This window comes from Semicossyphus pulcher, unplaced genomic scaffold (genome assembly GCF_022749685.1).
Source record: "Semicossyphus pulcher isolate SPU_LCO1_2020_fin unplaced genomic scaffold, fSemPul1.0.p SCAF_22, whole genome shotgun sequence".
Taxonomy (NCBI): domain Eukaryota; kingdom Metazoa; phylum Chordata; class Actinopteri; order Labriformes; family Labridae; genus Semicossyphus; species Semicossyphus pulcher.
The window spans coordinates 14,111,838-14,125,470 of NW_027211696.1; the positions used below are offsets into that span (position 1 = coordinate 14,111,838).

Sequence of the window (13,633 nt, forward strand, 5' to 3'; positions counted from 1 at the left end):
TGAATGGGGCTATAGGAGGGTGCGTATGTGTGATATTATTATCATCCTCGACTGGAGGGGATAAACTGTGTGTGTATGTGTAGGCGACGTTGTGTTATTATTACCACAGAGGAGTGTGGGACTGCTATTAAAGCCTGACAGTAGATTTGTGAGCCTGGCTGTGCTGCTACAACATTTTATTAGCCCCCAGGGTAAAAAATAGCAATAAGCGAGAACATTCTCAGCTTCATGCGCTGATAATATTCACTCACTTTACCTCATGCTGGTGAGAAAATAGCGTCTGATCCAAAGCAAATATCTTCCTATATCCATTCCACTAAAGCAACTTCAAATGTGTCTTTTATATTCGACATTACAACTGAACTTTTCAACCCTCAAACAAGCTAACTTGAACCACAAAGCAGATTAAATCAATACTACCTACACATGCTCTCCTTCTATGTGGACACAGGCATTGTTTTCTCCGCGGGTCTAACCTCACCGAATGCCTCACTTACCCCTGTTCAGTCCCCACACAGTTAGACAGGAAGACAGAGAGCGGCTCGACCGACCTTTGCACATTGTTTGATCATTGTTTAGTACAAAGGTTGCCAATCAGTGTGACCACGCCTGAGAACAACCTTTGGTTAATCAGTGCTATGCAGCTGCTGTCGTAAATCATGACACAGATATTACATTCCTGCTTACAAACCTGTCGTATGCCTCCGCCACCTAGTCAGGCTGAAGTTACATTTCTGTCTGTGTCGACTCTAGATGTTGGAGTTATTAAACAAAAGGTATTAAGTGTACGTTTTATAATAATATAATACTATACATCATGTGATTCCAGTGAACAATTTCCAGTGACAAATATGCTGCCCTTACTTAAGAGACCATTTTTCCAGAGTAGGAGAGAGTACGGATAAAGAGCTTTGACACATGATTATCAACACCTTAAAGGATAACTTCAGGATTTTTCAACCTAGACCCTATTTTCCCACGTGTTTGTGCGTAAGTGACTAGTGGAGATAACAATTGTTGAAATCGATCCAGTATTCAAGGAGGGAGCGCCGGCCGGCAGCCGCGAAATGAGATACAATGAAACTAAACGGGGCACGGGGCATATGCCCCATAGACCGTGTAAAAAGATGGACGACATGACAGCTCCCTAAAAGTGAAGCCAAAACATTTCGAGCGCCCCCTGCTGACTGGCTGCAGTGAAGGTCATAAAGCTCGCCTCCTCCATTTTAACAGATGGGACATGAGTCAAACTATAAAATCAAAATACATGCCCGATAAATTTTTCTCAAACATGGTTTCTGTTATTATAGTTAGTTCTTATCATGCTGATTTACGTCCAAGTGTTCATTTTTCTGACAAGTTTATTTTTAGTTAGTTATTTGATGCTGTAAAAAGGATGATTGACAGCTCTGTTGACAAATTCGGCTCCTGCAGCCGATCAGTTCCGGGTGAGCAGAGTGGAGGACGATCCGCGAGTGGAAACGTAACTAAAACAATCACTACAGTCATTGAAGTTTCCATACCTGTGAACGTTAACCTCAGACCAACACAGAGAAGCTGTTCTGCTGTTAAACACGCCGGTGTGCAGGATCATTGCTGTTTTTTCGGTAAGTTAAGTGCGTTTGGGTTAGGCTACAGCCGCTTCACTCGCTGATCTCTACTGCGCAGACTCTGGCTCCAGATGACGTCACCATCGCAAGATGGCAGCGCCTATCACAGGGGCTATTTTGGCATCAATTTCGTACAATGGGAGCAGATGGAAACGCGTTGTCCATCTATATATAGTCATTGATATGCCCATATACAGCCACTAAAAGCGCTTTTTTTTTTTGCTACTGACAGGCTCAGATCGTTACAATAAGTGTCTGAAAACACTGTGGCAGCCATGCTACTTTAATGTCACCATAGTTGTTGCAGGAAGGAGAGAGAAGTGAGAGAAGACGAAGACGAAGAGGGAGAAGTGCCGTTTGTTGTGTCGGAGTACAGAAAGCGCTGCTCAGTGCTATCTAAAAGATTGTCATGGCTGAAGATCCTCTATCCCTCTTCGCCTTCACAGTGACATTGACCTTTGACCTTTGATTACCAAAATCTAACCAGATCATTCTTGAGTCCAAGAGGACGTCTGTGCCAACTTTGATCATAATTAGCGCAGGAATTCTGGAGTTATTACCAGAAACATGTTTTGTGAGGTCACAGTGACCTTGAGCTTTGACCTTTGACCCCCAAAATCTAATCAGTTCATCCTTGAGTCCAAGTGAACAGTTGTGCCAAATTTGAAGAAATTCCCTCGTTACTGAGATATCGTGTTCACAAGAATGGGACAGACAGACGGACAACCCAAAAACATAATGGCTCTGGCCACGGCTGTCGCTGGTGCGGAGGCATAAAAAGACACAAAAGAGGGTACAGAGGGGAATCAGATGTGTTTATTTTAATATTTAAAGTTAGTGAAAAAGAAAATTTCATAGACTACATGATTGTTTTTGCACACACGAAATACATTAGCATAAATATAAACTAAGGCACAGTTGTTCCCTGCAGGATATCAAGTTACTTCCTCCCTCCAGAGCTGCAAGGCAAGGTGGGTCGCATTCTTTAAAGATACGACTTCGTCAAACCAGTTTGATGCCAATAACTGATTGTCTGCCAACAGTAATGGTATAAAATCAACCTGTACCTGTAATCACTTATGAATATCATGAGTTGCAAGAAATGGCACACAGATGTTTTACAATGCTGAGATAAATGTCTCTTGCCAGACTCTGCTGTCTGATCGCCTCTCTTCGATGTTTTTTACCAGCTGCAACCAACAGCAGACAACAGATAAATATCTATAAAAGTGTGACTGTAAAACCATTGTTCTTAAATGTGAAACCATCACTTTGTCCTTATTTGAGGCCTATATTTTCGAAGATCTCTTCTAAGACTGTTGCTTTGACGTCCTTGAAGACGACCCGTATGTTCTTTGTGTCTGTCGCACAGGTGAAGTGTGAGTAGAGGGATTTATGGTGCCCTCTGTAACAGTCCTTAAACATTTCCAAAATGAAATTCTTCGCAGATTGGGCATCACACTTAGGCCCTGTAGGGAGAAAGCAGTCAAAAACAGAAGGTGTCTTTGTATTTTGACGATATACGTATTTTTGAAGTTAGAGACTGTGGGGGTTATGTAATAGCTTCATGGTGTTCCTATCTCTTTCACTTATTGTTGTGTATTATATGGAACATGTGCAATATGGGTTATATGCAATATATTGTATGTCATTTGTGGTTTTCATTGGTATGTGCTTCTCTGTTTACATGTTGATTTTTATTGTTTTTTACTTTTTTAATACTTAAGTGGCAGCTTAATGTATGCAGCATCTGAGTCTCCCTATAGGGACGATAAAGTGCATCGTATTGTGCTACATCGTATCGTATTGTATTGTACAGAGCCCCAGAGGGGCCATGGAATAAAAAAAATAAAACGAGCACACGTTTTATTTCAGTTATTTCGTAAGGATACAATGCAATGTGTTACGTTATGTTATGTTACAATACAATACAATGTGGTACTATGGGATGTAATGCGGGTATGTTATGTTGCGATACTGTGCAATGCGATGTGATATGATACAATGCGATACTGTGCGCTTTAAATTTTTTATTCTATGGCAACTCCAGGGCTTCGTAGTATTGTAACGTATCACATTGTATCATATCGCATCACACAGTATCGCATTGTATCGTATCGCATCGCACAGTATCGCATTGTATCATATCGCATCGCACAGTATCGCATTGTATCATAACTCATCGTACAGTATCGCACAGTATCGCATTGTATCATAACTCATCGCACAGTATCGCACAGTATCGCATTGTATCGTATCGCATCGCACAGTATCGCATTGTATCATATCGCATCGCACAGTATCGCATTGTATCATAACTCATCGCACAGTATCGCATTGTATCGTATCGCATCGCACAGTATCGCATTGTATCGTATCGCATCGCACAGTATCGCATTGTATCATATCGCATCGCACAGTATCGCATTGTATCATATTGCATCGCACAGTATCAAATTGTATGATATTGCATCGCACAATATCGAATTGTATCATATTGCATCGCACAGTATCGCATTGTATCATATCGCATCGCACAGTATCGCATTGTATCATATCGCATCGCACAGTATCGCATTGTATCATATCGCATTGCACAGTATCGCACAGTATCGAATTGTATCATATCGCATCGCACAGTATCGCATTGTATCATATCGCATCGCACAGTATCGCATTGTATCATATCGCATCGCACAGTATCGCATTGTATCATATCGCATCGCACGGTATCGCATTGTATCATATCGCATCGCACAGTATCGCATTGTATCATATCGCATTGCACAGTATCGCACAGTATCGAATTGTATCATATCGCATCGCACAGTATCGCATTGTATCATATCGCATCGCACAGTATCGCATTGTATCATATCGCATCGCACAGTATCGCATTGTATCATATCGCATCGCACAGTATCGAATTGTGTCATATCGCATCGCACAGTATCGCATTGTATCATATCGCATCGCACAGTATCGCATTGTATCATATTGCATCGCACGGTATCGCAACATAACGTATCGGATCGTACCGCATCGCATCCCATAGTACCACATTGTATTGTAATGTAATGTAAAGTAATGTAACATATCGCATTGTATCATATCCTGCCATATCATATTTTATCCCATAGTATCACACTGCACTGTTATGTAATGTAATGTATTATACCGTTTCGTGCCATATCGTGCCGTATCGCATCACATAGCATAGTATTGCATTGTATTCTAACGTAATGTGTTGCATTGTATTGTATTGTATCATATGACATCGTGTCATATCATATCGTTAAGCCGCTGCTTAAACTTAGTGATCAATTGTTGCAGCTCTACACAGAGTACAGTGACAGTAAATATGGTGCACTAAATAGTAAACAGGAAGTGATTTTTCAGACAGAACTGTGAATGCTGGTTTAATGCATGCAGAACAAAAAGGGGCTGTAGGTTTACCAGTAAATTCCGGGAAGTAGGTGGCCAAATGAGACCGTGTGATTTTCTCCTCCAGCAAGTCTGTTTTGTTCAGGAAGAGGATGACTGAAGTGTCTTGAAACCAATGGCAAGAGATGATGGTCTTAAACAAGGCAAGGCTCTCTTTCAGACGATTCTAAAGGCAGAAATAATTATTTTCAAAACATAAAATTAAATTGTTGAGAGCAATTAACATGAAGACACAAAAAATCCAAAACTTTTTGACCTTACATCATTCTCACTCTCGTAAAGAACTTGATCGTACTCGCTCAGGGCCACCAGGAATATGATGATGGTGACGTCCTCAAAACAATGGATCCATTTCTTCCTCTCTGAACGTTGACCACCCACATCCACCATCCTAGACACACATGAACATTTATTTAAAACAAAGGTTTTTCTAAGGCATAGTTTGTTATTTCAAAAATACACTTATTTACTTTTATCTGATTGTTAGCTGCTACATGCTAAAAATTAAGCTAGAGCTTAGAATAGCCTAGCCTTAGCTTAATGCTGAAAACGGGCTAACAGCTGGCCTGACCACTGAGTTTCTAAACCTCTTGAGATCACTAATTTATAACACAAACATAAACAGAAATGATTAATCGGTGAGATTTACTGGTTTTAGTCGCACAGCTTTTTAAAAGGCCAGGCTAGCTCTTTATGACTTTTTCCAATATTGATGCTAAGCTAACGCTAATCACCTACTGGTTAAGTGGAATCAATCTTGTCATCTAAGTCTCAACAAGATAGCAAATGAGCATATTTCTTATGACAAACCCTTTTTCTTTAATGGTACATTCTCTGAATGTGTTATTTCACCAAAATTTCTTAACTGAAGAAATGTAGTCAAAATATCCGCCAATTTGAACCAACTTCTTTTAGTTTTTGTTATATATTTTCTGTAGTAGGTAATAAAAGTACAACACCATACCTGAGGGTTACTCTGTGAAAATCAAAGGGGTACTCTATGATGCCTGTGGTGGGGACCCTGACCCTCAAGACGTCCTGCTCGGTGGGGATGTATGACGGGGCTGTGATTCGGCCCAAGTCACTCAGGTAACTGAAAAGTAACAGTGCATCCAGTTTAATACCCTTTTACAAACCGTACTGGATAAGAGAGAACTTCATATAGACATGTGCATTTAAATGCTGTGTTGTGACCAAGTCATCTTTGCTCAAGTCCCAAAAAAGTCTCGAGTCATTTTTTCTTGGGCAAGTCAAGTCAAGTCACTTTTCTTCCACCCAAGATCCAGCACTCTTACCTGTAGTATCCGGTCTTTATAAAGAGAAAAGACATAGCCCGTCTTATAATGATATTATTGGCCAATTTATATAACCTGTTCAAAAAGTATGACAATGAATTGTATCTGTATTATCTTGGCACAGACACAGCCATGATGATGGTCTGGTCTGAGACCGTGTTGAGTGGTAACGAGTACGACTGATGAGGCTTCTCTTTGGGGGCTTTGATGTTGCTTGTTGCCATAGCGAGGAGTTTGATTGAGAGCCAGTCATCCAATCATGACAATCACATACCGGGGAGCTTTTTGAGTCATCCAATCATGATTCCCAGTTTGCTCTGCGTACATACTTGATGGTTAGACAGAAACTTGACAACATTGAATTTTATCATTTTTATATTTAACAGCTAACATTCAAACTTATGAACACACGCAAGTCATCCGAGTCATCATGCCTCAAGTCGAGTCTCAAGTCATTCATTTGCAAGTCCAAGTCGGGTCTCAAGTCATTTATTTTTTGTCAAGTCAAGTCGCAAGTCATCAAAACAGTGACTCGAGTCGACTCGAGTCCAAGTCACCAAGTCTCCAGTCCACATCTCTGCTTAAATGCACATGAATATTTTATGAGTGAAAAAACTCTTGAATTTAAGTTGCCTCGTGAAAACTGAAAAACTGCAAAAGATTTGGTTCTCTGGAAGAGCCTTGGTAAAACATATGAAATATATAAAAGTCTTACTATTTGGCAGAGTCAGATATCTGGAATTCCCTCCTGCGGTCATAGCACCTTTGAACACCGTGGTCATTCCACACTCGCTTAATGGCGTCTGCCTGCCAAGCCTCCAAAGTGGACACCTGGTCTGCATCTACTTGGCTCAGCTTCACTGCGTGGCTCTGATACACACAACACATCCACAGGGGATTTTTATTAATACAAACTTTCAATATTTGACTGACCTATTAATAGACCATCAGGTGGATGATAACAGAACTTCATCCAGAATTTTTTGGACACAGACAAAAACTCTGAAGGAGTAAAAGTAGTTTGCAGAAGCAATTTTTAGCAGTAGGGCTCAGTGGAGGGCAATTGGCCATGTTCACGTCGGCCATTTTCCTCTGATGTCATGTTCAGGGTGGGAAGGTCAAATGATGATATAATTTCGTTCTGCTAAATAAGGTTGCAAGTTCTTAAAACAGAAATTCCGATAAACTGCTATCATTTCACAATTTTTAGTTAACATATTTTATAACCATCAGGCCCGGTCAGAAGGCAGCTAGCATAACACTCTGACATTTCCTAGCCAACAAATCGATTAGGCTTAAAATGTAGGCCTTTTTTTATCATGGCACATTATCAAGGTTAGCTGTTGTCTTAAGCTGCTTTCCCACTGGTCAAACAACAAGCTAACACCTGCTAACACCCGGCTCTTTTGCTTAGTGGGAAAGGTTACAATCGGCATTCAGACCCGGATCAAATGACTCTGCAGTAGACCCGGGTAATTATCGCCTCGGCTCCGATTGGCATTGATGGGAACACAAAACCCATGTTGACGCGCTAATCTCCGCCCCCTTTCCGGCACGATACTATGCTCTGTCAGTAACTTCTGCGACTCCTCATCATCTCAGCTACATATTCCGCCCGTATCCGTCCGAGCAGGGCTCGAACGTTGTTCCAGATTTGACTTTGAGTTATATCAAATTGAAAAGTAGCCTACACTGATTTGGGATTCTTGAGGCAAATGCAGTCTGATTTTACAGGTGGAAAAATGTAGTGGCCGATGTGGATGTGGATTTTGCACTGTAAGGACTATGCAAAGGTACTTTAGAAGTGCACTTCTGAAACAAATAACTTTAAGAATATAAAACGTTGTTATATTTTGTCAGCCAATTCTGCATACCTTCATTATATGTTCTTTTCGAAAAGTTGTTATTTAGGGCAAATTTAAAAAAAAGAAAATACTGATATATCTGATATATCCATATCGGCCTGATGATATCGGCCAAGTGTCAGTATTGTCTATTTTAAAACGTGCATAGATTCTCACAATGTTCTTGTCATCGACGTAGTCAATCTGTAGAGTCTTCATGGCGTTGATCAGCACCTGGATGGCTGTGATGATGTTCTGAAACACCAGCCGAGTGAAACCCTTCCTGTCAGCATCACTGTATCCGCTGCCATTGATGATCCTCATCTGTTTGATGAAAGTGCTCTTCCCACTTTCACCAGTACCTAGGCAAATGAGATGAATGAGGCCAAAGGATGAGAAATGGAATAAGATCAAAGTGATGACGGAAGTAGGACATGCGCAAAAACAATTACTTCGGCTGTAGGTAAACAGGATTTTGGCAGCAAAAAAAAACAATAGAAAAGGCTGATTTGTGAAGAATGTAAGATTATTTACAGTTTGTTTTTCCCCCAAGATATGTGCATTAGTCCATGTATTGTACCATCCAAGTGTGTGTAAGTTCATCCCAGTCAGAGCCATACTTCAGTTTGTCAGCAGTCACTGAAGGATTGGGTGCAAAGTCAATGGCTCTAACTATAGCGACGTGTCCTTGCCTGAAACAGTGAACTGCTTCCAGCCCTCCGGTTGTAAATTACTCTTGATAAGCAGCTAATATGTTAACCATTAGACCGACCTTTACAGGAGGATATTCCACTCTCCTTCAAGGCTAACTCAAGAGTTGAATTTTAAAGTTAATGTCAAACATTGCGTTTAAAGCCTTTGCTTTTACAAGTGGGTTGTTTCACACTGTTGTGGGTTAAAACCGGCCCTACTATTATTTGACACCCAAACGTCTCACATGCAACAGTCTCCGTACAATGAAAGAATGCAGTTTGATTTGATTTGAATGAGGAAAAAAATGTTATCTGTACTGTAGAACTGGGTCATCAGGGCTTCAGCAACTATTTGAAGAATGCACAGAGTCACATGTTAATACTTTAAAGGGAACAAGGCCCTGCTATCTGTCGAGTCAGGTACTTTCGTATTTGTTTCTCCACTTACCCCGATGAAATTCGAGCTCAGTGGCACTTGATTTCAGGGTGGTAAAAATACACTAACCTGCTATCTTTCAATTAATTATGATACAGTTGTGTTCACATTCTGCAAACCTCATTTCTTAATCGTAAAGTAACTTTTTTCCCGCGCGTTGTGTTTCTGCAATTCCAGACTGAAATACTTCCAAAACCTTTGTATGGATCGGGGTCTGAATTAGAAATATTTTGGCGGTACACTTAATTTTCAGAGGTCAACAGCAGGGCCGTGCACAGACTTTTTAGGGGGCAGGGGCTCAGGCAAAAAACAGGCACTTGCCCCACCAACATGCACTAATTCCCACCCTGATGTTGTCACACCACCGGCATCCATAATCACACATTACGCTGAGAACATTGGAACTGTTTATGTTCTACTATAGTCCTACTGACCTACTTTTTTTAATGGATTATATAAAAAGTAAGTGTTGTTTTGGTTGATTTCATAATTAAAACAGTGCCTACCTGAGTGATGTCATTCACTGTAACTGAACTGTGGAAGGGCTGGAGTGATGTGTGCTTTTCATGACAAGTCAAGACACAAGTGAATTGATTGATTGAGACAAAATCATATGGGAGGGGAGGGGGTGGGGAATGAGGAGTACTTCCTAAATTGATGAGGCATATTTTTTGTGGATACTACTTTACATTTCTGTCTTTATATTTGATAGAAATATTATTATTATTATTTAAATTAGGTGCACTTTTCGACTCTGGGCAGGGGCTCAGGCCCCCCATGGGTCCTATCTGTGCAAGTGCCTGGTAAATACTATTGCTTTGATGAAAATGTCTCAACTTGTGGATTGATTGCTATAACATTTCATAGCCTACAGATATTCCTGGTTCCCAGTTAATGAATCCTAGAGACTTTGTGGATCAGGGGCGGATCCAGAGGGGTGGTCAGGGGTGGCCTGGGCCCCCCTTGAAATCTGATTGGCCACCCCCGGGTGCCACCCCCAATATCCTAAACTATGATTGGCGAGTTGCCTTGTCAGAGGCGGGATTAATGTTAAAGTCAACTCTTTGGGCTGTGTTCCAACAGGCTGCTAGAAGCTTTCTTTGCATTTCAATGTGGCACATTTCCTTTAGCACTTTAAATTGTTACTCTGGACAAACATCTTATTTTGATTCCTTAAAGAATTAAGCTTAAAAGATTTATATGTTGCCACTCTGTTGTGTTACTTTGTAAAGATAATAACATTTGCACAGGAATGTAACATATTTTAGATACTTTAATGTTAGAAGTCAAAGTAGATGTGATTGGTGGAGATAGAAAAGGTTAATAAATACTATTCCTCTTTGTGTGTCTTTGTGTGGACACATTCCACCCCTGCATAGGTCAGTGCCCCAGTTGGGCCACCCCAGTCAAAAAAGTCTAGATCCGCCCCTGCCCACGATAATTCTGGTGTAGTAAGAAGGAGTAACATGAGGTCTATACATTTTTGATCCCAGAGGATAAACCCTAAAGACTCTGTGGATCCCATGATTCTTCTGGTAAGAGAAACATGAGGTTTCTACGTTTTTACAGACATTTACGATCCCCAGAGGATACATCCTAAAGACTTTGCTGATCGATCCCATGGCTTTTCCTGAAACACCAACATGAAGTTAACGTTTTTGTTGGGTTGTCAATGTTACAATTTCATTAAGCAGACGCGTTTGTCCAAAGCGACATACATCTGAGAGTTGATACAACACAAGCGACGATCAAGACAGGAGGGAACAAAGTCAGTAAGTGCCGACAAACAGCTTCAAGTGCGACCGGACACTGGCGCACATCAGCAGCAGCATCAACAAGGTCAAAACAGTCATAATCATCATCATGAATATCCTAATCAACATCAACAACATCCTCATTGTCATCATCATCATCAATAGCATTAATGTAAGGAGAAGGAAGTATTGATTGCTAAGGAATTTTGTAGACATGCATGGTCCTTGGAAGATAAATCCTTTGATCATACCCTGACTTTCCTTCAGGCGATAACATCAGGTCATTATTTAAGGGAAGGCGTCTCAACAATTACTGCGTGAATTGCAAGGATATTCTGTAGCCATTCATGGTCCCCCAGAGGATGACTCGTTAAATGTCACCGTGAAGTAGAGGTTGAACTCAAAAAGAAACCTTTTGACTGATACATTTCTCAGGCTCTACATTATTTGGCCCCTGAATAACACTTCGTAACTATGTGTCAAACAATTGCTGTACTGAGTGACCATGAAATGTATCATAACCTCTTATAAGAACAGTTTAAGGTCACTTTGTAGGCTACATTAAAGAGTTTGTCAGCATGTGGTGGTTAATTATTTTTTATAGATTTCAGTGAACATGTGGAGTGAATGACTTCACAATTAGCTTCAGGCACTTACCTAAAAGCAGCAACTTCAGCTCCCGGCGAGACTTTGATTTATCACGACGAATTTGTCTCTCTATTTCTTTGTGTATCCTCAGTCTCTCCTCTTCGTCGGCAGACAGGCAGCACTCCATTTTTTGAGCTGCTTTTAGATGAACTGCACCACAACTGACGGGGACAAGGAATGAATGGCTAAGGACTTCCCTGAACAGGTGGTTTGGCAGGTTAATGCGGTCATTCTTCCTCATGCAGGATCCAGCTCAGGTGTGTTCCGCATTCCTGCTGTGTGGAGGAGGCGGAGGGAGGGACAGGCTCTGAGAGATAATTAAGGCAATATAAGTTTATGTGTACTGCTTGTGTAGCTGCTTACAGGGCCACTCCCATGGGCTTGCTGGAAATGCTGTGTTTAAGACATTATGAATGGATCAACACATACAACAAGAGGTTAAAGGGGCACTCCAGCAGATTCTTAGTGCACTTCCATTAGGTTGGGGATCTCACAAGAGACAGATTTTCTAAAAGAATGGAGGGAATCGAAGCAGTGGAAGCCAAGATATCCTGATTTTTAGTCCCTGCTATGGGTAAACATCCAAAAACGCTGAGTCCTACATTTCCCATCATGCAACTCAAAAGCAATTTTCATTTACAACCTCTCTGCCTATTTATTGGTAAATCTGTGAAACCCTACACGTCCAGGTGGGAGCACAGGGTTTCTGTTAAAAGGGGACATATATTTTTAATGGATATTCTCATGTTTTCATAGGTTTCACATTTCTGGGTGTTTATTGTTCACAGTAAGAATTCTGTGTTTTTCCAGAATGACATTTTTAAAAAGGTCGCCTCTGAAATGGGCCGTTCAGAAAAGCTGCAGGTTTCTATGTAGAACCTTGCTTCCGCTGAAATCGACCAATCGTCATTCACCGTTGTTCACCTCAGGCTGCCTTCTTGCACTCGCTTGTAATCAAGTCCAGATTTCAACTTACCATTCCGATACCTCCTGGTGATTCTGGCTCGTACATATAAGGCTGAATAATTGATCCTAGAGCAGCCATGTTTTCTACAACTTTGGAGTGACAGTGCGGCTGCTCCTCTACGTGGGGGAGGGGCTACGTGGTCACTCCAAATACTCTCAGCCAATCGTGGCTAAGGTCTGACCTTCGAATGGCAAAACGACTAGTTCGTTTCAGGAGGAAGAAGAGGCTCTGAAAAATAATGAAATTAAAATATGTATACATTTTAAACAAAACAAACTTTACCAACGTGATTATAAAACACGTTAGAATAATAGAAAATTGATTGCAGAGCTAAAACTTGTCCCCATTAACAACTTTTAGTCTCAAAGTCAATCTGAACTAACCCGGACAGCTTCACCATCACACAACTGTTTCATGTCATGGAGTACAACTGTGCGTCACTGCAGCAAGGTGCATTATACCACTGCAGCTCAGTCATTTTATAAGACACTAATTCGAGGGTCTAAGCTTCTTAAATGTGAATAATTTCAGGTTTTCTTTTATTACCGTAGACTCTCTATATATATATTTAGTTTTTTGACTGTTTATTGGGCCTGTGAAGATGTCCCTGAGGACTTAGGGCAGTTTTTAAACATTTTCTGACACATTTAAATTAAAAGATGTGGTAGATTATTTGCAAATGAAAGTAATTGCAACCGAATCATTAAACATATTCTGAATTGGATTTAAACTAAAGCACATTTAGAAAAACAAATGCCTCCATTGATCAAAGGAACAGGCAAACAGGCTGTGTCCACCAGCCTTTTGACTTTGCATTCATCCCTGTGTCCATCCCCCCTGCAAAAATAAAGGGTCTATATATCCCTGTGTGCAACACAAAATATAAATGAACCTCTAACAGAAGTGCTGCTGCGGGCTGCAGCCAGATGGATGCATCACAGAG

At 40.8% G+C, this 13,633-nt stretch overlaps 1 protein-coding gene across 1 annotated transcript; it reads right to left on the reverse strand.

The window, feature by feature from the left end:
* Nucleotides 1–2,408: 2,408 nt before the first annotated feature.
* On the reverse strand, nucleotides 2,409–11,917 carry LOC138601757 (guanine nucleotide-binding protein subunit alpha-14-like). The gene is made up of 7 exons (XM_069672925.1): nucleotides 11,733–11,917; nucleotides 8,371–8,555; nucleotides 7,065–7,219; nucleotides 6,019–6,147; nucleotides 5,316–5,445; nucleotides 5,067–5,220; nucleotides 2,409–3,079 (listed from the first exon to the last, which is right to left on the reverse strand). Exons 1-7 carry the CDS (start codon nucleotides 11,848–11,850, stop codon nucleotides 2,889–2,891), a joined length of 1,062 nt encoding a protein of 353 aa, XP_069529026.1. The 5' UTR covers nucleotides 11,851–11,917; the 3' UTR covers nucleotides 2,409–2,888.
* Nucleotides 11,918–13,633: the final 1,716 nt, after the last annotated feature.